The sequence below is a fragment of the Sorex araneus genome, chromosome 4 (genome assembly GCF_027595985.1).
Source record: "Sorex araneus isolate mSorAra2 chromosome 4, mSorAra2.pri, whole genome shotgun sequence".
Taxonomy (NCBI): Eukaryota; Metazoa; Chordata; class Mammalia; order Eulipotyphla; family Soricidae; genus Sorex; species Sorex araneus.
In genome coordinates, this window is record NC_073305.1 from 193699963 (window position 1) to 193723887 (window position 23925).

The following is a 23925-nucleotide window of genomic DNA, read 5'->3' on the forward strand; positions in this document are numbered from 1 at the left end:
TATGTGCAAGGCAAATTCTCTACCTGTTGCGCTATTGCTCCAGCCCAGCTGTGTCCCGAAACAAAACAAATTGTAGTTCGGGTAATTTGGTTACAATAGAGTTAATGTTTATGTGTTTTGCTACTGTTATTTTGGGAACAAACCCAGTGATGTTCAGGGCTTACTGGCAGTGCTTAGGGGACCCTAAGGCATGCCAGGGATCGAAGCCAGGTCAGCCATGTGCAAGGCAAACTCCTTACCTGCTGTACTTCACTCCAGCCCCATGTTTATGGTTTTGATGCATGAATTTATTACACCCCACCACCAACAAAGCACCCAGACCATTCCACCATGGCTCCTATGTTCTTTTCAGTCCATTTATTTGATTTTTGTTGTTGTTGCTTGTTTGGGGGCCACAGCAGTGCTCAGGATTTAATCCTGGCTCTGAATTCAGGAATCACTCCTGGCGTGGCTCAGGGGACCATACGGGATGCCAGAGATCGAGCCTGGATTGGATGTGTGCAAGGCAAGCGCCCTCCCTGCTAGCTTATGGTTCTGGTTCTTCTAGTCCTTTTCTTTGTCCCCTCACCCACTGCTCTTAGTGCCTGGTAATTTCAGTTCTGTAATTGAAATCTGGAGCTTGTCATCATCGGACACCAGCCATTCCCTTTGTTGTTTCTGTGTGCCAGAGTTGACTGAGCTCGTCCAGTGTTTGCTCGCCTCCCTCGGCCTTGCTTCTTCAGAGCCGTCTGAGCTGCAGCGTGCCAGGCCCGCAGACATTCTCTAAACAAAGAGCCTTTTAAAAAAATTTTTCAGATAAAACTCATCTGTGCCTTGAGATCAGTAGCTTTCAACCAAAGGAATTGCTTGGTCCTTCTTACCCTAAACTGGCTTTCTGGGGAAGATGGTGAAAGAAAAGAAAAAAGGTGACAAGAGAAGCGACAAGTCTGCGCGCTCGCCCTCCTCTCCCACGGACTACCCCGAGCCCATCAGACCGGACGGCAGTGCTGCCACGCAGCCTTCGGCCTCGGCCCAGCCCTCGGAAGTGCTTAGGGAGACACTGAGAGACGTGGAGAAGGAGAGTCAGCTGAGTGAGGACGCTCTGCATTATGAAGAGCCCATCCTGACCAAGCTTATCGTGGAAAGGTACCGCACCTGTCCCCTCTGGGCTCTTCGGGAAACCACCTCCCCCACCACCACTTTGAACACGGAAATTATCCTTCCTTCCCAGCTCTCTAGAATTTCAGGGCTTGTCACTCCTTTATCCCTGTCCCCGCCACCACAAGACCCTCAGCCTGGCAAGTGTCACCAGTTGGTTTGGCTGCTTTGCCCGTCTGTGTGAGGAAATAGTCACTTCCTGCCTGACTTCACTTAGTGTCACCAGTTGAAGATCATCATTTTCTGCCAAAGGCAATTTCCTCTTCATCACAGCAGTGTAGTACTCCACTGCACACAGCCCGCAGTGGCTTTGTCCAAGTGTCTTCAGAGACCTGTAGGCAGAGCCCGTGCTTGTGAAGAGGGGTGCCCGTAACCTCTCGGATAAGTGTCTGTGTCTCCGTGGGGCAGATGACAACAGTGTCATTGGATCATCTCATATTTCCATTGTTTTATTGGGGCCACTCCTGGCAGTGCTGGGGGACGGGGCCTTGCGGTGCCAGGGCACGTCTTGGGGCCTCAAAATACAAGGTGCATCCCTGGTGCCTCATTTTCGGTTTAGTCTGTTTTCCCATCCTCCTCGCTGCCCCCCTGACGCCACTGTTGTTTCTGTGTGGTGCTTGCAGGTTGCCTCTGCAGGGGGCTTCCAGGGGTCACATGCTCTGGGTTAGGGTGCGCTGCAGGTGTGTATGGGGGAACTACTCTCTGAGTAGGTGTCTGGGAAACATCCCTCTGCCGGGCTCAGTGTTCCCGGCCTCCCGTCATGGTACTCACTGGCATACACTGCATGTCTCTGCAGCTACGAAGGGGAGAAAGTCCGAGGCCTGTACGAGGGAGAAGGCTTTGCGGTCTTCCAAGGAGGCTGCACCTACCGCGTGAGTCACCCGGCCCAGCCCTGCTCAGGAGCCAGTGGGTAGTGGTTTGGCTTTTGCCTCTTCTGAGAAATTTTAGCTTGACCCCAGCCCATATTTGAGGTAAAAACGTGGCCATATCTGGGAGTTACGTGAACTCCCTTTTTTTGTCTGGGATTTTCATTCGTCCTACAGATAGCTTAAGGTAAGGACAGAAAGCCACAAACAGAATTCCAGCCCCCTCCTCTTCCCAAATAGCATTCCTTGAAGGGACAGGCTGCACTGTGACACAAAAGCATTCAGTTTGCAGGCCGCACTGTGGAGTCTCACCTGCTGGTACACTTTCTGGTGACAGGCCTGTGCTCTACCGTTGTAGAACACGCGGCCCCCTGGGGCTGGAGCGATAGCACAGCAGGTAGGGCATTTGCCTTGCACACGGCCAATCCGGGTTCGAATCCCAGCATCATCCCATATAGTCCCCTGAGCACCGTCAAGGGTAATTCCTGAGTGCAGAGTCAGGAGTAACCCCTGTGCATCACCAGGTGTGACACAAAAAGCAAAAAAAAAAAAAAAAGAACACGGGGCCCTGCCAGGCCAGAGCACAGCCGAAAGCAGCCCCTGCAAGGAAAGTGCCATGGCCTGGGCCTGGCCATGCTTGGCAGGTCCAGCTGTGCCCTCTCACCCCAAGAGCATCTCCCTGAGCACACCAGGCTGCCCGTGGTCCCCATGTGGAACGAGTGTCCTTGTAACAGCACCCAGAACAACCCCGCTGGGCCTTAGCACAGTGCAGGGGCCAGGCCAGGTGCCCAAAGGTGCTGGGAGCACTGACATGGGACACGCCTCTGGGTTGGAGCATCTCCCACTACCCTTTTCTCCGTGACTATATTTCCTTTGTCATATCCCTTCTGGGGGGCTCCCCGGCAGTGCTCAGGGAATCTGGACAGTGGTGCTCTGACCTGGTGGTGCTGGAGGACTGAACTGGCCTGGTGGCCCGTCCCCTCAGCTCTCTCCCCAGCACCTCCATATTTTCTTCAGACTCACAAGTCTTACAATGGAGAGTTACTGGTGTCCACTCGAACATATCAATGAGCAACGGGATCACACACACACACACACACACACACACACACACACACACACACACACACACTACTATATGTTAGTGTTTGGGGGCCATACCTGGCAATGGTCAGTGCCTGCTCCTGGCTGTGTACTCAGGGTCCTCCTGGTGGGGTGGTGCCGATGGAGTGCCTGGGGTTGGCCACATACCAGGCCAGCGCCTCACACCCTCTGCTGTCTCTCGGCCTCCATTCTCTTTTTCAGGGCATGTTCTCAGAGGGGCTCATGCACGGATCTGGGACATATATTTGGGCCGATGGACTGAAGTACGAGGTAAACCATAGAATGCGATTATTATGAGCAATAACAGAGATTGTGAAATTAGCGATTAAATTCCCGAGGTAAACTTCCATTTCCACATAAGGGATTCACAAGGGTTAAGAAAATTCCCAAGGGGACCGGAGCGATAGCACAACAGGTAGGGCATTGCCTTGCACATGGCCAACCCAGGTTCAATTCCCGGCATCCCATATTTTTCCCCAAGCACCACCAGCAGTAATTACTGAGTGCAGAGCCAGGAGTAATCCCTGAGCATCACTGGTATGGCCCAAAAAGTTTAAAGAAAAAAAAGTTCCCAGGGGGCCAGAGCGATAACAGCAGTGAGGGTGCTTGCCCTGCATGTGCCCAACCTGGGTTCAATCCCTGGCACCCCATGTGGTTCCTCAAACACTGCCAGGAATAATTCCTGAGTGCAGAGCCAGGAGTAACCCCTGAGCATCGCCAGATGTGGCCCAAAAACCACAGAAAAAAAAAAAAAGATAGAAAGTTCTCAGGCTGGAGCCATGCTCAGAAGACTGACGTACAGGCTTTGTGTGCAGAACACAGTCCTCAAGTATCACCTGGAGTGAGCCTATGCAGCAAGTTGGGAGTCGCCCTGTGCACCACTAGGGGTGGCCCAGAGCCAAAAGGGAAGGAATTGAGCGCTCACACCCAGAGGCATGAGACAGAGCTGGTTTCTGCAGGGCCTCAAGCTCCCAGGCCCAAAGGTGTGAGGGAGAGAAGCTGGTTCCTGCAGGGCCTCTGCTGCTTGTCACTGCCTTTTCCTTCTGTGTGTTATCTCGGGAGTCAGGTTCTGGGGTGCAGTTCACAAATACAGGTTGCTCATTCTCTGCTCTCTCTTATGCCTTTAGTTTTCAGAAATTACACTCTCCCTTCATCTGGATTCCACCCCCTTTTTGCTTTTGCTTTTTGGGTCACACCCAGAGATGCACAGGGGTTACTCCTGGCTCATGCACTCAGGAATTACTCCTGGCGGTGCTTGGGGGACCATATGGGATTCTGGGAATCGAACCCAGGTCAGCTGCATGCAAGGCAAACGCCCTACCCACTGTGCTATCACTCCAGCCCCCGCATTCCCCTTTTACTGACTGCTTGTTGAGCAGAAAGTGTACTTTTATTTAATTATTTGTTTATTTGATTTTTTTGGGGTTTGGGGGGCCACCCTCAGTAGTGCTCAGAGCTTACTCCTGGCTTTACACTCAGGGGTCACTCATGGTGGAGCTTGGGAACTATATGGGGTGTCGGGGATTAAACCCAGGTCCACCACACAGAAGGCAAACACCTTACCTGCTGCACTATCACTCTGGCCATGGAAAGTGTATTTTTAAAGCCACTCCGAGCACTGCCCGGCCCTCTGAGAGAGCGTCTCGTTCTCAGCCCAGCCACTGTCTGGTTGGTGTGAGTAGCTGCAGCCATTCGGACACATGCACCAGAGCCAGGGCGCAAATACGTGACCATGGGCGGACTTGGGTAGCCGAAGCGAGGGAGGGGTCAGACATGTGACCACAGGCAGACATGTGTAGTCAGTCGAGCAATGTACCCCGGATTGTTCAGTTTCTCACAGGTCTGAGGCCTCCATCACCCTTATGGCTGTTTTGTCTTAGGGGGAGTTTGTGAAGAACATGCCCATGAACCATGGCATATACACATGGCCAGACGGCAGCACGTATGAAGGGGAGGTGACCAATGCTCTGAGGAATGGGTTTGGTGTGTTCACGTGCAGTACACACCCCGTGTCCTACATTGGTCACTGGTGCTACAGCAAGAGGCACGGAAAGGTGGGTGAGATGGCTACGGGACCCCCACATGAACAGGGCTGAGGGTGGGGAGGTGCAGTCCCCAGCTTGGAGATTCAACCCTGGTGGGTCCTGAAATTTCCTTCGCCCCCCATCACCCTGTGCAAGAGAGGGGATCAGCATGGAGGGAGCTGTGGTCCAGCTCCTTGCTTCTTAAACTGGGAGGTTTAAGCTGGTGAAAAATCTAAAAGAAGTTGAGGGGCCGGAGCGATAGCACAGCGGGTAGGGCATTTGCCTTGCATGCGGCTGACCCGGGTTCAATCTCCGGCATCCCATATGGTCCCCCAAGCACCACCAGGAGTAATTCCTGAGTGCAAAGCCAGGAGTAACCCCTGAGCATCGCTGGTGTGACCCAAAAAGCAAAAAAAATAAAAATAAAAAAATAAAAGAAGTTGATTCAAACTAATGCCTTTCTGACTGTGGCTCAGTGAACGTTTGCCTCCAACCCAGGGGCCAGACATGTCTCAGGAGAAGAGGAGTGCGCGGTGAGGCCCCATCTACTCCCACCTTCCTCCTTGGTGTACTCACGGCTCAGACCCATCAAGCCCCGCCACCTCCCTGCTCCTCCCGCCCCGTGCTGTGCAGCTCAGCATGCAGTGCTCCCCTCCATTCCCCTACGACATGGTCCAGACTCTGCAGCCACCCTTCAGACAGTTGGGGCAGGGCTGACTCATGACAGAGCGCCTGGAAGCTGCCTGGGAGATCCAGGGAGAGGAGCAACACACACATGTACCAGAAGCACATGTGATCATGCACATACATGCACACCCCCACCCAGAGGAACAGCATACACATGCATGCGCCCACATGGACATGCACACACATGCACACTCCCCACCCAGAGGAATAGCACACACATGCACACATGTGGACACACACACACATGTACACTCCATGCCCAGATAAGAAAGGAGCCTGGGTTAAGTTCTGTCCCCTTGGCCTGTGTCCTGGAGGAGTCATCCAGGCCAGGCTGCATCGTGCCCACTAGGGTTGGGCACGATCAGGCAGGGAGTGCCCTGGTTGCAGCAGAAAGGGCTCTGTGCAGGAGACGGTGCCCAGGCATATGGACACCACTTGCCTTGCTCTGGGTGCGCTGTGCAGGGTCTGATGTCTGTCGGTCACTGGCCAGGAGAAAAGAGACTGGGGTGCTCCTTCCCTCCTGGCCCTGATGTGGTACCTGCCTGCCACTCAGGATCAGCGCTCATTGGCTACTGTGCCCTTTCCTTGACTCTGAGACAGTGAAGCCGAAGCCGGTCTCTTGCCTGCCTGTCTGGTGCCTTCTGAGAGGACAGCGCTGGCTTGCTGAGGCTGCTTTCCCCATGTTCATTTCAGGGCTCCATCCACTTCAATCAGGAGGGCACCTCCTGGTACGAGGGAGACTGGGAATACAACGTCAAAACAGGCTGGGGCATAAGATGGTAGGTGTGACGGCTGCAGCTGCGCCTCCCTCTCTGCAGGTGTGGCGAAGGCCCTCCCCACCCTGACTCCATCTCTCCCGCCCAGAATGCTGAGTGAAGCCAGCGCACCCTTCCACATTCGTGGATTGCTCTGTGTCCTCTCCATTCTTGCGTCTCTATCGTGACTTGTACATTTTCTTTTTGTTGGGTGGGGGACACTCTGGGCCCCTCCTCCAGAGTCTGTGCTTGACAGCTGCCGGGGCCTTACCAGGCAGTGCTGGGGGGTACATTATTGGCAAGTTTTCTTCCTTCTTTTTTTTTTTTTTTTTGCTTTTTGGGTCACACCAGCGATGCTCAGGGGTTACTCCTGGCTCTGTGCTCAGGAATTACTCTTGGCAGCGGTTGGGGGACCATATGGTATGCCGGGGATTGGACCCAGGTGGGCTGCATGCAAGGCAAATGCCACACCCGCTATACTATCACTCTGACCCCATTCTTTCTTCTCTTGAGGGGGTGGGTGGGCAAGGGTGGGCCACACCTGGAAGTGCTCAGGGCTTCCTCCTGGCCCTGCTCAGGGGACCATACATGGTGCCCGAATCAGAACTGGATGAGCTGCATGTTCTCTCTGGCCCTGAGCTAGCTCTCTGAGAGGACATATGGAAGAACATCAGTGAGCTAATGGTTTACAGTTTCTGTGTAGTCCCACACTGATTTTTGTTTTTTTTAGTCCCACACTGATTTTAACTGCTTTGCTTTTTTTTTTTTTTTGTTCCTAGCTACAATTCTGGAAATATCTACGAAGGTCAGTGGGAGAACAACATGCGCCACGGGGAGGGCAGGATGCGGTGGCTGACGAAGAATGAAGAGTACACCGGCCAGTGGGAAAGGGGGGTCCAGGTACTGCCCGGCCTGTCTCATAGGCAGGGCTCCGTCCCCAGTCCCCCTCACACACAGTAGGTTTGCTGGCAACCTGAGATTCAAATTCCGTGAAGTGTAGAAACTCAAATGACAAACTCTTGTTCTTTTGTTATTATTATTTTCCCTAAAGGTTTCACACCAGCTAGTTTCTAACCATTGGCAAGTCCATGGTTTACTGGGGTCGTCCTATAGGGACCAAGATGCTTTTAATGTCGAAAGTGACATATTTCTGGACCGGAGTGAAAGTGCAGTGGGGAGGGTGCTTGCCTTGCTTGCAACCAACCCAGGCTTGGTCCCACATCTCATTGGTTCCCCCAAGCAGCTCTAGGAGTAATTCCTGTGCACAGAGCCAGGAGTAACCCCTGAGCATCACTGGGTGCGCCCCCCCCACCCCAAAATACCATATTTCTGATACTGAGAAGAAAAACAATAAATTTATATCATTTAGACAGCTAGGATTTTCTGCTGGACCATGCTACTCTCATATTCTGAGACCTTGCTAAACTCACATAATCGTTCTAGGCACTTTTCATAGAATCTTTGTGCCTTTTTTGTTTGTTGGGCGCCACACTCAGTGGTGCTAAGGACTTATGCCTGGTTCTGCACTCAGAAATTATTCTTGGCAGTGCTCAGGGGATCGTATGGGCTGCTGGCGATGGAACTCGGGTTGGCCATGACAAGGCAAACACCCTCCCTGCTGTACTATCACCACAGTCCCTCTTTTTCCTTAAGAACATGGATTGTCACTCCATCTGAAATACAGTCGGATTCCTCTTTCTATAAGCAGTTACTTCCTTTCCCTCCTCCTGTGCGCCCTCCTTGGCTGTACTGTACAGAAGAAATGAGGGTCCCAGCAGTGGCAGGTTTGCAGGGAAAGAACTTAACCTTTCAAGTGGGATGATAGTTGCACATTAATTACTAAAGTTTCATTTGGGGGGCGCAGCCAGTGGTGCTCAGAGGTACTCCCACTTCAGTGCTGGTTGCTCTGGGCGGTACTTGGGGGCTCAGACTTATCTTCCCTCATGTGAAAGAAGTACTCAGCCCATTGTCCAGCCTTCCCCACCCAGAATTTTTTCCTTAGAGTGGAGTTACATTCCACTCGGGGAGAGCCTGTGTCACAGAGTACTTATCACGACTCGAAGGTTGCTTCCACGCTTTACTTGCTGCTGTGAGTGTGGGTGGACGACAGCTCTTTATTTTATTTATTTTATTATTCTGAAGGTGATAAATTTCCTTAAAGTAGGAAATTGCTTAATATTTGTCAGCATGTTAAGAAAGACATAAAGAGAGCAAAAATTAGTGACAAAAAGAAGTTTGCTTAATTTTCTAGGTACTAGCAATTTTTTTTTCTTTGCATCACAGCCAGTAATGCACAGGGGTTACTCCTGGCTCTGCACTCGGGAATCACTCCTGGCGGTGCTGGGGGACCATATGGGATGCTGGGAATCGAACCTGCGTTTGCTGCTGTGCTATCGCTCCAGCCCTGATACTAACAATTTTTAAATTTCATTTTTTATCAGAAGGACATCCCTTCAAATTCCTGCTTCCAGTTCCTTGGGTCTTTACCCAGAGATTTCACCCCATTGTTGAAAAAAATTGTGCATATCATTATATGTATACATAATATATTGATTTAGTGTAATACGGTTATAGGTGCCTGGGAAAAATACAAAATGAATTCTAAAATCCACGGAATATCTGGAAAGAAGAATCGAGGAGGGTCAGCGCGATAGGACAGTGGGTAGAGCATTTGCCTTGTACACACTGACCCAGGGTTTGATCCCCAGCATTCTATATGATCTCCTGAGAACTGCTAGGAGTGATCCCTGAGTGCAGATCCAGGAGTAACCCCTGAGTATTGCCAGGTGTGACCCCAAAATCCAAAAAAAGCCAAAAAAAAGATTGAGGAAAGGATATTTTATTTATTTTATTTGGGTTTTTTTTTTTTTTTTTTGCTTTTTGGGTCACACCCAGCAATGCACAGGGGTCACTCCTGGCTCATGCACTCAAGAATCACCCCTGGTGGTGCTCAGGGGACCATATGGGATGCTGGGATTTGAACCCAGGTCGGACGCGTGCAAGGCAAATGCCCTACCCACTGTGCTATCACTCCAGCCCTGAGGAAGGGATATTTTAAATCAATGTTTATAATAAAAAATAGTATGTGAAATAATCAATCCACATACTTTATATATAATTTTTGCATCCAATTTGCAGGCTGGGAATTATTTCTATTTTATGGGTTAAATGCAGAGGACTTAAGTCGTTTCCCTAGAACAAAAGTCAGGCCTGGAGGTAGCGGACACTGAACCCCCAGGCATAGCCACTGCCCCTTCAAATAAGTCATTGTATCTGATCCAAAGCTTATTTTTTTTTGGTTTGTTTTTGGGCTGACTCCTGGTTCTGCACTCAGGAATCACTCCTGGCAGTGCTTGGGGGCTCTATGAGATGCAGGAGGGTGGAGACCAGGTTGGCTGTGCGCAAGGCAAACACCCTCCCTCCTGTACTATTCCCAGGTGCCTGGGCTGTACCTAATTGAAGTATTCAGTTTTCAGGTTGAAGGAGGGAGTTCTCATCCTCTGTCACTACATAAAGCATCCTGTCCTGTGTTTGCTTTCTTTTTAGAATGGCTTTGGAACACACACGTGGTTTCTCAAGAGAATCCCCAACTCCCAGTATCCTCTGAGAAATGAATATGTGGGAGAGTTTGTGAATGGGTGTCGTCACGGCCATGGGAAGTTTTACTATGCCAGCGGCGCCATCTATGAAGGGGCATGGGTCTCCAATAAAAAGCATGGTCTGGTGAGTGTTGGCCTAGAAGGGCGCCAGGTTAACCCTTCTGTAAAGCGGCCCGAGGTACAGCTGCCCCCAGCTCCTCCAAGGTGTGACTTACTATTTGCTTAAGATGGTTATATGAATTTGATAATTCACATATTTTTCTGTATCTTTATCCATAAATTTTCTGTATCTTTAGAGGTTCTTAGGTTATGGGGGTGTGGGTGTGTGTGGTTGCAAGTTATAGAAAATCTAGCTTCATCTTCCATAAATGATAAAGAATAATGTGAGCGTCAGGATTTGATTCAGCATCTCAGTGCTACCAAGGTCTGCCTTCTGGTGACCACCCCGTAGAAGATCACCGAGTCAGCTGTGCCCTCGAATGACCCTCTCTCATGATCGCAAGAATGCTGTGGCTTTAGGTGTCTCACCCACAGACCACGCGGAGGTGAAGCAGAGCAGAGAGAGAAACTAGCTCCTTGTCTTCAGTTTCACTGACTGATGGTTGGCCTAGGTTTCACAGATAGCAAGAGAGTTGGGGTGTGGTGAGAGGCCTTCTGCTGGCCCTTCAGCCTCAGTTAGTGGCATGAGGGTTCTCAGGGCTGGAGAGAGGGGTGGGTCAGAGAGAGTGAGAGGAGGGGAGAGGAGAGGCTTTACAGAGTGACGTGGGGCCCCTGGCACCCCATCAGATGTGGGCTCAGCATGTGTCTCAACAGACAAACGCAACCCCACCTGAGACAGCAGTGGAGGCGTTTTTGCCAGAACTGTTGAAGGAAACTTTCCTACTCGGAGGCTGGAGCTCTAGCACAGTGGGGAGGGTGCTGGCCTTACACATGGCCTGGGTTCAATCCCTGACATCCCAAATGGCTCCCCCACCCCGAGTCCTCCTGAAGTGCTCCCAGAGCACAGAGCCAGGAAGGAGTAAGCCCTGAGCACTGCTGGGTATGGCCCCCAAACAACCAACCAAACAAAAAGTAACTTTTACAATCTGCACAAAGACATTTTCCACCTGTAGGGCCGACTGACTTTCAAGAATGGACGCGTGTACAACGGCCTGTTCTGCAATGACGTGATAGCAGACTTTCCAGAGCTTCAGATGGAATTAGTCCATTCCCTGGACCCGTGCACAGAATTGCTCCACTGGTGCCCGAGGGGTGGCTCCACCATCACGGCAGGTAGGGAGCTGTGCCCGCTGGGGAGGCGCCTCGTCTCTACCCTCCCCCTCCAGGGACTCCACGCCTCTGCATCATCTTAGCACTCCCGCTGGTCCACATGTCCGTGAGCTTTCATGGTGGGATGGGGGTACAGACTGCTGGCACCCAGGAAGGAACTGGAGCTCCCCCTGTTAATCATGCACGCTGGCCCCTGAGTCATCTCTCCAACCAACACCAGTAAATGCTTTCCTTATTTTGGGGGTGAAGGTGGGCTTTTACCACGCCCGGTGGTGTTCAGAGCGTGCTTCTGGCTCTTTTATCAGGAGTGATCCCTTGTGTGCTGGGATGACCATTTGCAGTGCTGGGGATTCGAACCAGGGTTGGTGGATGCAAGACTAGTGCCTTAACCCCCGTACAATCTCCCTGGCCCAGTAAATGCTTCCTTTCCTTTCCTTTCCTTTCCTTTCCTTTCCTTTCCTTTCCTTTCCTTTCCTTTCCTTTCCTTTCCTTTCCTTTCCTTTCCTTTCCTTTCCTTTCCTTTCCTTTCCTTTCCTTTCCTTTCCTTTCCTTTCCTTTCCTTTCCTTTCCTTTCCTTTCCTTTCCTTTCCTTTCCTTTCCTTTCCTTTCCTTTCCTACTTTTTATTTTTATTTTTTTTTCTACTGAAAAAATGGTTTGTACAAATAAGCAAACATTTTCCATCTTCACTAATTAGGAAGTCCGAGGTAAGAAATATTTTAACAACTGTATCCCAAATTAAAAACTGGGAAATGGTTTCTCAGATCCTGCCCCACTAGGAAACTATGAAGCAGTGCAAGGTTTCAGGGATCCCTCTCCTAACAGATGAAAATGTTACGATCTAGTCAGCTGACAAGAAGCAAAGGTCCCTGCCAGTGACAGAACACTTAACTCTGATCTGACCCAGTTTACTCGGGTCAACCCTTTACAGACTTTTTAAATTGGCTTTTCTTGGGGTTTGGTGGTCACACCCGGTGATGCTCAAGAGTTACTCCTGGTTCTACACTCAGGAATTACTCCTGGCAGTGCTCAAGGGACCATATGGAATGTCGGGGTTCGAATGCATGTTGGCTACATGCGAGGCAAATGCCCTACCGGCTGAGCTATTGCTCTAGCTGCAGCAAATGCTTTCTTAATAGGGTTTGTGAATACTCCCATATTTCATGGGCGGGAAATCATCCTGGCATAACGCTGGAGGGTGTACACGCCGTTCCCCCCAGCTAACCCAGTCCCCTTCTATCTGTCTTCATCTTCTAGAAATTGTCAGAAAGCTTGATGGTAGCTCCAGTGAGTCGGTGTTAGGGTCAAACATTGAACTGGACCTCACCGCGCTGCTGAGTAGGTACCCTGAGAAAGACCAGCCACAGGAGAAGAAGCAGGTGAGATCCGGGGGGAGTCTCGGATGAGAAGCAAGTCCCCGACTTTCTAGGTGGCCAGAGCCGCGGATCTCTCCCTCCTGGGATGTTTGTGATGTCTCTGCATTTGCTGTCCACTGAGGTGCAGGAGAGAGCAGGGATGGAAGGATGGAGGAATGACCAGAGCCCAGGGCTCCTGTGGGAGCCCGGGTTGTGGTCACCTACTCTGACCATCACTCTGCTCTGACCATCATTCTGCTGGGGATGCTCACGGGCTGCCAGGGCCTGGACTCTGATTAGGGATCGGGAGAGACAGGACAGAGGGCAGGACACTTGTTGTGCACATGCCTGCCTGATGAGTTCGATCCCCAGCACCCCGCAGGGTCTCCTGAGCTGCCAGGAGTGTCCCTGAGCACAGAGTCAAGAGTAAGTCCTGAAAGGCTGGAAAGAGCACAGCAAGTAGGCATTTGCCTTGCACACAGCCGACCCAGTTTTGGTCCCAGCATCCCATATGGTTCCCTGAGCACTACCAGGAGTGATCCCCAAGCCAGGAGTAACCCCTGAGCATCGTGAAGTGTGCTCCCTGGCCCCCCCCAAGAGAGTGTAAGTCTGGAACACTACTGGGTATGACCCCCCCAAAATAAGCAAACATGAAGGTTGGGTGACCATAATTGGTGTCCAGGCAAGTGTTCAGCCGTGGAGCCACACGCCTGGCCTGAGCCAGGGTCCCGTGGACACTCCAGAAGCTCCCTCACTTCTTCTAATTTCATAGCCATGTGACGGGTCCGGAACTCAGAAAACAGAACGTACAAGCAGATGAGAATCCCCAGAATGCAGCCAGCATCTTCCCACTTCTGTGTCTGTGCCAGCACGGCTCGGCCCGGGCCGGCTTATCCTCCCTCTTCTCACGGAGCCTTGCCCGTCGGCTCTCCAGGGCCCTCCAGTGCTCCTCGAGACTGATTGCAGACCAATACACAACATGCTCAGTGAACAATGGAGCAAGCCCCTTGTCGGTTTCCCTTCATATATACATCTTCTCCTTTGGGGAGCCCAGAGCTCCTCCTGACTGCGCAGGCCCGGCCTGCACCGGGCGCCCACCCCGTCAGAGGGATGAGACCAGCGTGGCATCTCTCCCCAGGTGGAATTTGCCGTCTTGAGGAACATCACGGAGCTGCGGAGGATCTACAGCTTCTACAGCAGCCTGGGCTGCGACCACTCCCTGGATAACACTTTTCTGATGACGAAGCTCCACTTCTGGAGGTTTCTGAAAGATTGCAGGTTCCACCACCACCAAATCACTCTGGCTGACATGGACCGGGTCCTCTGGGGTGAGCTTACGGGCGCTCCTGCGTGTTCCCTGGCAGAGACCGTGGGAGCTCCTGCAGGCTGGGAGCGTGGCCCAGAAACACAGCCCGCCACAGAGCCCCTTCTGCAGACACTCCCAGGGGATTCCCTGGCAGGGCCTGTGGCCTCCCCTCCACCCTCAGGCTGACGGCCCCGAGACGGGGTGAAATCACCCAAAGAGGCAGGTGAGGAGCCGAGCGGAAGAGCTGAGCAGCCTTCAGGAAGGCGCAGCCTAGTCTTGGCTTGAGTTTGGTAAATTCATACCGTGCAGTGACCAGCTGTGAAGAGGATAGAGCACTCCTTGGCCTTCTTGCACTCAGACAGCAGCACAAACGGCAGCCTAAGTCATGTACCAGTGGCTGGGTGCCATCTGTGCCACAGCACTGTGAGGGGGTCCCCGAAGATCAGCGTTGGGGGCTCTTATTTCCATGCGTGGCTGCATGAGGGCTGTGGACTGTGGTTTCTCCCTCCTGTGAGAGCATTCTTTTGGGTTTGCACTCAGGAATCACTCCTGGTGGTGATCGGAGGCACCATACCGAGTGCCAGGGATAGAACTCGGGTCAGCTGAGTGCCAGGCAAGCTCCCTCCCTGCTGGACTGTTGCTCTGGCCCCGCGTGAGAGCATTCTTGAGGGAAAGACATAACTCAGGGCTCTTCTCTGACTGCACCAGGAGCAGATGAAACAGACTCTGGGCACCAGTAAGTAAGCCTCTCTCCGGTCCCGATTCCAGCCAACAACTCCGATGACATACCTGTGGAAGCCATTCACTCCCCGTTCACCACCATCCTGCTGCGGACATTCTTGGGCTACCTCCTGCAGCTGGCTTACCACATCCACCACAGGGAGTACCAGTGAGTACCGTGCTGCTCGTGCCTCGGCTCTCTCCGCCACGACCTGGAAACAAAGGTTGGCCACAGATACAATCGCAAACCCTGATGCCAGATTCTAAACGGGAACCAGGCTGGAGAGACAGCACGGGGGGCACCGGCCTAGCATGCAGCTGGCCCAGGTTCGATCCCCAGCATCCTATGTGGTCCTCTAAGCATCACCAGGAGTAATTTCTGGTGCACAGCCAAGAGTAACCCCTGAGCATTGCAGGGTGTTGTTCCCAAACAAACAAAAAACCAAAATCTTTTTTACTTTGTGAGTTTACTTCCCAGAGTCCCACAGCATCTGCCCAAAGTCCCTCTGGGTCCCTGGCTGAGAGTCAGGGGGCAGCATTCATCACCCCACGGGGGTGTGGTCAGGGTTTCCCCGGCTCCCCAGCTGACGTCCCTTCTCTGGCCCAGCAACTGCCGAGCTCCATCTACCAGTGAGGCTGGCACTTGAGTGTGAGGGCCATGTGGTGCTGGGCCAGCCCAGCGGTGCTGGGGAGACCGTGAGATGCAGGGATGGACCCAGGGTGGGCTGCATAGAAGGCCCCGACTCTGCCTCTCCCACCCTACGACCTTGACCTGGTGAAGCACCTTGACCCGTGATTTTGCAAGACTTTTCTCCGTTTTGCTGCTGCCTCATCCCAGGGAGGCTTTGGGAAAGAAGCGTGGGAAGCAGGCAGCTAGGGATGGAGGCTGCGGCTTTAGTCCTACAGCCAGTGGGTGTCAGCCAGGGTGTCCTCTTGCTCTGTCCCTCTCATTAGATGCGGGTTACTAATGCACCCCGACTCAGGGAGGGGTGCTCACACCTGTCTCTGATCCCAGGAACAGGAGCCCCTCCCTCTTCCTGTGTTTCACCAAACTGATGGCTGAGAACATCCACCCCAACGCCTGCCGCGTGAGAGGTGAGCTGCGGCCCTGGACCCTCAGACGGGCACCCTCGACCTCAGTACTGACTGCCACCTTCTGGGTTTAGGCAACTTATTCGTTGGGCATCAGCGCACGCTCTACTCAATGAACTACATCGACAGGAGTTGGGAGATCTACACGGCCCACTGCATGCCCAGTGCAGCCCCTCCCCACGAGTTGACGATGAGCACTCGACGCTTCCTCTGGATGCTGAAGGTGGTTGCGGTGCTCGGGACGTCCCGTGTGCCTGTACCTGAGTCCTTCTCCCAGCCGCGCTGGAGCTCGGGCTGTCACCCACGCCTCTGCTTGGCTCCCAGAGGCCCTCGCCCCACCGGCTCTGTCCCTGGCTGTGTCCCCCCACTCCCGTCTGTTCTTTCATCATTCCCTGGACCCTATTTCCCACAGTGGCTAGTACTGCACCCCCCAAAGCATGAGGCTGCCCTGGAGCCCCAGGCATGAGGGGCTGTTCCCTCTGAGAAGGCTGGTTCTGGGGGGGCAGGGACACTGAGTGTTTTCTGGAAGGGGGTGGGACACGGGAGCCTCTAGAGGGATGGGGTGGTCTGCTGCACCGGCAGAACCCTCAGAAGGAGCCTCTCCCTGTGGCGGGGCCTAAGGAACAGCTGTTTCTCTCCTCCAGGACTTCAGGATGATAAATAAGGAGCTGACGGCATCCAAGTTTATGGAGGTGATAGCCGAGGACAATCCCTTCATGCACGACGGAACCGACAGCAACTTTGAACTGGAGGTTTGCAGCATGCGGCCGTGCGGACTCCGCCCTGTGGTCGGGCTGGCCCTGGAGCTCGGAACCGAGGGGGCTGAGGATGTTGTTTCTGTTCTTTCTTGTTTCGGAGCCACACCCAGCTGTGCTCAGGGCTCACTCCTTGTGGGGCCCTAGGGGCACCATGTGGGGTGCCAGGGATGGACCTGGTTAGCCATATGCAAGTCAGGCGCCCTCCCTGCAGACTTGCTGTTCTGGCCCCAAGAAGATTCCTAGGCCAGACAGGACAGCTTCGCCCTCTGCCCTGCCCCTCTGTCCCACACCCACTGGCAGTGCCATCTCCTGAACCAGAAATAGCCAGTTAAAACATTGGGAAAAGTGGCCAGAGCAATAGTGCAGTGGGGAGGGCATTTGCCTTGCATGCGGCCAACCGGGGTTCAATCCCCGGCATCCCATAGGGTCCCCCAAGTACCACCAGGAGTGATTTCTGAGTGCAGAGCCAGGAGAACCCTGAGCATTGCTGAGTGTGACCCAAAAAGAAAAAAAATTCCTGGTATTCCATATGGTTTCCCCACACCCCTGGCACCATGCACCACCAGGAGTAAACTCTGAGTGCAGAGCCAGGAGTGACTCCTGAGCATCTTCCAGTGTGACCCAAAAACTTAAAAAAAAATTTTTTTTTGGAAAATGTTCTCTCAGTCCTCAACCCTGAGCAAGCTCTGTCCCTCGGTGTCCCTCGTTGCCTCGTTCTCTGGCCCAGCTCCTGGGACCCACTTTCTGTCTAGACCTCTCACTCCAGTGGGGGACATCACAGCCTTCCTGGAGTGTCCCCGCCACCCCCCGTAAGACTGTTGATGTCCTGGTGCTTCGTGCTGATCCATGTTCAGGACTGACAAGACAGGTGTGGGATGGGCGACATGAAGCCCCGGGCAGAGGCCACCCTTGGTGACCGAGGGGGCGGCTCAGCCAGATGCAGATCCCCTCTCGTGCTCGCTTAGATGGAGATCTTGGCCTGGTAGTGGCCACAGCCATAGTCCAGCAGGCGGGGTGCTGGCCTTGCACGAGGCTGACCCCGGTTTGAGGCCCAGTGTCACATACGTCTCCTGAGCCCCCAGGAGCACTCCCTGAGCGCAGAGCCTGGTAAGTCCTGAGCACCTTGGGTGTGGTGCAAAACCAAACAAATAATCTTAAAGGAAATTGTTGAAAATACCTTTTGGGTTTGCTGATGTCTCTGCGGGGTGAGCCATACCTGTGCTCAGTGGCTCCTCCTAGTCAGTGCTCAGGGGCCTGACCGTGTGTGTGCAATTGCTTGGACCCCCAGATCCATGTTTTAAAAGTGTCCCCCAACCCGAGTCCTTGCTGTGATGTTGGGGTCACACCCCCCACTTGGGCATGGAGCTTACTAGGCCACAGGCCGTTCCTCAGGTGGGGCTCTGCACCGTGCACGGGGGTTGGGGAGCACCACCCCTGCCATGCTCCTGCTGTGGTGTTCGCACGTGGACTGGTGGTGGGGACCGAACCCGAAGCCCTCATGCCTGGGGCCTGCTCAGCCTCCCGAGGAGGAAACACGCTGAGGCAACGCTCAGGGAGCTGACGGTCAGGTGCTGCATCTGCTGCCCGGAGCCGGGACCACTGTCCAGCCCCATCCAGGGACGTGCCTCAGGCCCCACCTGTGTCCTTGTCTTGCAGCTGGTTTTCCTCGAGTTCTTCGAAGCCCTCTTAAGCTTCGCGTGCTTCTCTGTCACCAGCCAGGTGGCCAAGACCCACACCCATACCCTCAATGAGGACCTGCCCGGGAGCAGGTACGGGAGCATCCACACCCTCCTGACCCAGGTGAGCCCCAGGTGTGCGGTCACCTTTCCCCTCTCCCCCCTCTCCACTCCCCCCCCTCCACTCCTCTCCTCTCCCTTCCCTCTCCACTTCCTCTCCCCTCTCCCTTCCCCTCCTCTCCTCTCCCCTTCCTCCCCTCTTAACTCCTTCCACTCTCCCCCCCACCTTTCTCCTCACTCCTTCCCCTTTCTTCCTCTCCCTTTCCCCTTATCCTTCTCACCCCCTTCCCCCTTGTCTCACCCCTCCCTTTTCCCTCCCTCTCCCCTCTCCCTCCCTTGTCAGAGTAAGGGCTTGGCTGACCTCTCAGAAGATTAGAGGAGTCTGAGGAATGGGCAGGAAGGCCCTGAGCAGGGGTGGGTGCTACAGGGGCCTGAAGGTTCTAAGCTGGGGTCAGTCATGTGGGGCCACAGAGGGCTGGTGGGGCCCTGGAACCCCCATCTAGGAATTCTTCAGAGCCACCACCAAGGGTCTTTGCGCCAGAGCAGACCTCCCTGCCCCATGCCACAGGCACTGGGGCTCCATATTCACGTCCAGGAGTTCATTGTCCACATCATTGACCACAGCACCGCCTACAGGTGCCGACACCACTGCCTCCAGGGCCACAAGCTGCCTTGAGTTGACTCAGGTCTGGGTGTGAGGCTCTCAGAAGCGCCCTGACCCAGACACCGGGGGGAGAGGTCGACCCAGCAGGGACAAGAGCTGCTCCATGGGGTGATGGGTGGGGGTGACAAGTGGGTGCAGGACCCCTCTGGGGCCTCACTGCAGGTGCTGTGTGGTGTTATGGACTGCGGCCCTTACACTGTGTGGGGTCTCCACAGCAACCGGGAGCTGTGTGGGTTCTTGTCCCCAGACCCCCAGCCAGTGAGCCCGTGTGTTCTTGCCCTGCCAGACCTTCAGCCCTGTGAGCTGTGTGTGTACTTTTGATTTTTAAAAATTTTTTAAAATTTTATTTTCATAAAGTTGTTCACAATAATTGATTACATTCAATACTCCAACACCAACCCCCCCACTATTACTCCTTCCTACCATCATTATTTTGAAATTTCCCACCACTACCCAAGCCTGCGTCAAAGACAGATGCTAAATAATTTATTTTGTATTGCTTGCTATGAATAATCGACTGAAAATGATCCAAAAAGCTTTCCTTAGAGGAAAATGTGTGAAATCACTAACATGTTTTACAGGTTGAGCCTTGTGTGTGTGCATATATATATATATATATATATATACACATATATATACACACATATATGTATACATATATATATATACATATATATATATATATATATGTATGTGGACTAGAGCGATAGCACAGCAGGTAGGGTGTTTGCCTTGCATGCAGTCGACTCGGGTTCAATTCCTTGTCCCTCTTGGAGAGCCCAGCAAGCTACCAAAAGTATCCCGCCCACACGGCAGAGCCTGGCAAGCTACCTGTGGCGTATTCGATATGCCTAAAACAGTAACAACAAGTCTCACAATGGAGATGTTACTGGTGCCTGCTCAAGCAAATCGGTGAACAACAGGATGACAGTGCAGTGCTACATATATATATATATTTTGCTTTTTGGGTCACACCTGGAAATGCACAGGGGTTACTCCTGGCTCTACACTCAAGAATTACTCCTCGCAGTGCTCAGGGGACCATATGGGATGCAGGGAATCGAACCCGGGTCAGCCGCGTACAAGGCAAACGCCCTACCCACTGTGCTATCACTCCAGCTCATATGATTATTTTTTAATAAAGATTGGTTGCCTTCTACCTTACACTCCTTCAAATGTGCTGTGCTACTCTTGGTATATCAGTGGCATAAAGTATGAGATGTTCAAGAATTCTAAAATTTTAAATAGGATGCTAGAGCAGGAGTCAAATTTTTTAACTGGATGGTGATTTGGGGGTCCGAAGGCATCTCTGCAGTGTGTTGCTCTCTTCTGAGAGTCACTTGTGATTCTCTACTCACAGCTGTTAATACACTTATCTGGCACCCAGAGGCAGTTAGTGGCCATGACTGCCGGGGACCCAGCAGCACAGGGAGGTGTACAGAGGGGCCCATTCCCAACTTCATGTGAGCCTGGAGATTTCAGTCACAAGTCCCACATACCTGGGTTTTTCAGTGGATTCATTCTCATGAGTGGGGGACTGGGGACGAGCCTGTGAAAGTGAGCCATGGGCAGGGTGGCGATTGGGAGCCCGTGTGTTCTTGCCCCCCAGACCACCAGCCCGGTGAGCCTGCATGTGTTTGAGCCCGTGTGTGTTCTTGACCCCCAGAATGCCAGTGCCGTGCCCAGCCAGGACTCTGATGTCCTGCACGACTGCAACTTGTCCTCCTCAAGCAAGGTTGACGTCAGCCAAGTCAAGAAATCTGAGGTACTGAGCCAGGCGCTCGAGAGGGCGCTGAGGTGCGACTGTGGTGACCAGCTGAGCAGGCATGGTCACGGCGAACATCCGTGTTAGCAGAGGGTTTGCCAAGGGCCGCCTGGCTGGCAGGAGGAAACCAAGGCACAGGAAGCAGCTGGCCCAGTCCCCATGCGTGGAGAGAGGAGCGCATGTCTTCTGAGGTGGTGCGGCTGTGATGCTGTTGCTGTGTGTGAGGAGACAGGAAGCAGTGGGGGTGCCTGGGGCCAGCCAGGGTGGGAGGGTCAGCAGGAGGCCCCTGAGGCAGGTGGGGATGCAAGGCTGTGCCCTCGTCCCCTAGGTCCCGCAGGCCTGCTGGTGCCCAGGCTGAAGGGCACTTGAAGGACACACTGGCCTTCTGCAGGCATGAGCTGGGGGTGAGGGGCTGAGGGAGCGAGTGCCATGGCTGAGGGGACAGGAAGTGGGTCTGGCAGAAGAGTGAGGGGCATGGGCATGGGGACGGTGAGCAGCAGGGGCCAGCAGCCCCGGGTATCCTCTCACCTGCACTTGCTCCCAGGGAGCCAGCGCTGCTCACTTCCCTAGTAGCACGGACATCAGCCTCTCACCAGGCTAAATCAGCAAAACAGGCTTCACAGGAAGCCAAGGTGACTATAAGGAGATGAAGTGGACCATCAGTCTCGTTCCCTGGCGACATGGAAATAACCTGTGATGTTCTTCCCCTCTGAAAGCCTGTTGCCCGGCAGTCTCTCAGCGAAGAAAGAATACCCAAGATTAATTACATGACTTCAGGGAAAGGGATGACTTTCTTTTTCCCTTCAAAAGGTATTTTTTATTATTTATTTACCCTTTATTTGGGAAGCCCATGCCTAATGGTGCTTGGGGCTTACTCCTGGCTCTGTGCTCCGGGACCACTTCCGGCGCGGGGTCCAGGGGCTGTTCACCAAGGCAAGCCACTACCCGAACACTTGTTCTAGGTCTCCAGTTCCCCGAAGAGGAGCCCTGGTTTTTTTTTTTTGGGTCACACCCAGCAATGCTCAGGGGTTATTCCTGGCTCTCCACTCAGGAATATTCCTGGTGATGTTCGTGGGATCATATGAGGATTGAACCCGGGTCAGTGACTTGCAAGACAAATGCCCTACCCGCTGTACTACCGCTCCAGCCCCTAGAGTCTTTTAATATATAGACCCTTAGTATCTGCAAACTGCTGCATGTCACAGACGCTTCAGATGTGCCGTGCCTCTGACTGGGAGATGGCCAGGCTGGTTAGTGCTCACCACGTGACTCCAGACACTGTGGCCTCACTGAGGGTCCTTCCCCAGGGCTCGTCCACCTGCTCCCCTGCCCAGCTCTGCCTTGGGAGCCCCCAGCTGCCTGCAGAGGCCTCATCTGAGCAGTTCCCGCATGGCACTGCAGTGTAGTTCCCCTGCACCATCTGTTACCATCTTCTTCATGGAAACTGCCTCTGCTTTTACTTTGGGGGTTCGGGGGCCATACCTGGCAATGCTCAAGAGTTATTCCTGGCTGTGCTGGGGGGCCTACGTGGTCAGGGAATGGAACCAGGCATGGCTGCATGCATGGCGAGCACCTTTACCCTGCATGATCTCTGACCTCAAAAAGGTTATCTTTCAGGACAGCTTAAGCAAAACCAAGGGGTGTCTTCCCAGAAATATGGGAATTATGAATTTTCTGAAATTCCAGAAAACCAAAATATGTCAGCCCTTTACTTTAGGAGAACAGAGCTCTGCGGAAAGACTGGGCACAGCTAAGGCCCAACACTTTTAGTTTCGGGGTCCCCCAGGCACCGGAGCGAGCAGGCGCCACAGCCCCACAGGGCAGCAGTGATGCCCCTCTTAAACGTCCTTCCAGAGAAAAGTGAGAAGTTCAGGGATGAAGCCCCGGAGAAGGACGAGCTGAAGGAGCAGCTGAACGCGTGGCTCAGCAACATGCACACGTTCTTCGTGGACACGCTCTTCCCTGCGCACAGGCACGACGAGATTGTCAAGGAGAAGGTGAAAGAGAACCGGCTGCGCCTCGAGGCCCTGGCCGGGCAGGAGCGGCAGGAGGACGAGGAGCTGGAAGCCAGGTCAGGGCGGCCAGTGCCACCCCCACCTCCCCTGGGGACCCCGGGCAAGGCCTGGGGCGGGGCTCCATCAGGAGAGGAGAGTGCAGGGCACATGCCGACTTGGCTCAGTGTCTGGCCTGGAGCAGACTCTGCAAGCCCACCTGGGCGGGGGGGGGGGGGGAGGGGGGGTGCGGGGCAGGGCCACGCCTGCTGGTCTGTGTGTGGGGATGTGGGGACGGGGTGGGTGTGTGCCAAACCTCAGGCTTAATCCCCAGCAGCAGCAAGTTTGCCCCCAAAAAAGAAACCAACAAGAAATTGGAAATGTATTTTAGCAAACCTTTGAGAGTCTAGGGAGTAAGCTGAACCTTTCTGTTCTGGCACTGCATATGGTCCCCCGAGCACCACCAAGGGTCACTCCTGAGCACAGAGCCAGGAGTAAGTCCTTGAGCACCATCAGGTGTGGTCCCAAAGCCAAAACTTCTGTGATCTGTTGCCTTAGTTTTTCTGGGGTTACGGCGGAATAGTGCTGCTCGAGCCCTGTAGTGCTAAGGGCCGCGCAGTGCCGGGAACTGAACCCGGGTCCCTCTGAGGTATCTCCTGGACCCTGAGGAGGTGCTTGTTTGCTGTTTGGGGTGACACCGACAAACACCCTACCTGCTATACTCTTGCTCCAGGTGCTCAGCTAGAGTGAAGGGCTTGGCGAGTAGTTTTAGATCATGGATTTGTCCCGCTGGTCGGCCTCTGGCTGACTCTACGTTAGGCTGGGTGCTGGAGACATCACCCTGTCTGTTACAGGCTGCAGAGCCTCAAGGAGGAGGAGTCCAGGAGACAGGACTACGAGCTGGACATCAATACCATCAAGGACACGGTCACCACGTCTGTGAGCTTCACGCAGAGCCCCCCCAAGGAGGAGCCACTGGTGACTCAGCCCAGCAAGGCTGGCCCCAGCAGGAGGAGGAGAAAGTGAGGCAGGCCAGTGGGGCCGGTTCCCGATCAATAAAGCACGCCCCCAAGCGGCAGGTCTGTGGGGCTTGTGTGCT

At 53.6% G+C, this 23925-nt stretch overlaps 1 protein-coding gene across 1 annotated transcript; it reads left to right on the plus strand.

Moving 5' to 3' along the window:
• The first annotated feature begins 883 nt into the window (after positions 1-883).
• On the plus strand, positions 884-23852 carry LOC101556011 (radial spoke head 10 homolog B). The gene is made up of 19 exons (XM_055136926.1): positions 884-1125; positions 1934-2009; positions 3309-3377; positions 4988-5161; positions 6512-6597; positions 7353-7473; positions 10120-10296; positions 11285-11444; positions 12697-12818; positions 13933-14122; positions 14869-14989; positions 15836-15915; positions 15987-16135; positions 16557-16664; positions 18327-18470; positions 20737-20835; positions 21552-21645; positions 22690-22906; positions 23681-23852. The coding sequence occupies exons 1-19, from the start codon at positions 884-886 to the stop codon at positions 23850-23852; spliced, it is 2601 nt and encodes an 866-aa protein (XP_054992901.1).
• Positions 23853-23925: the final 73 nt, after the last annotated feature.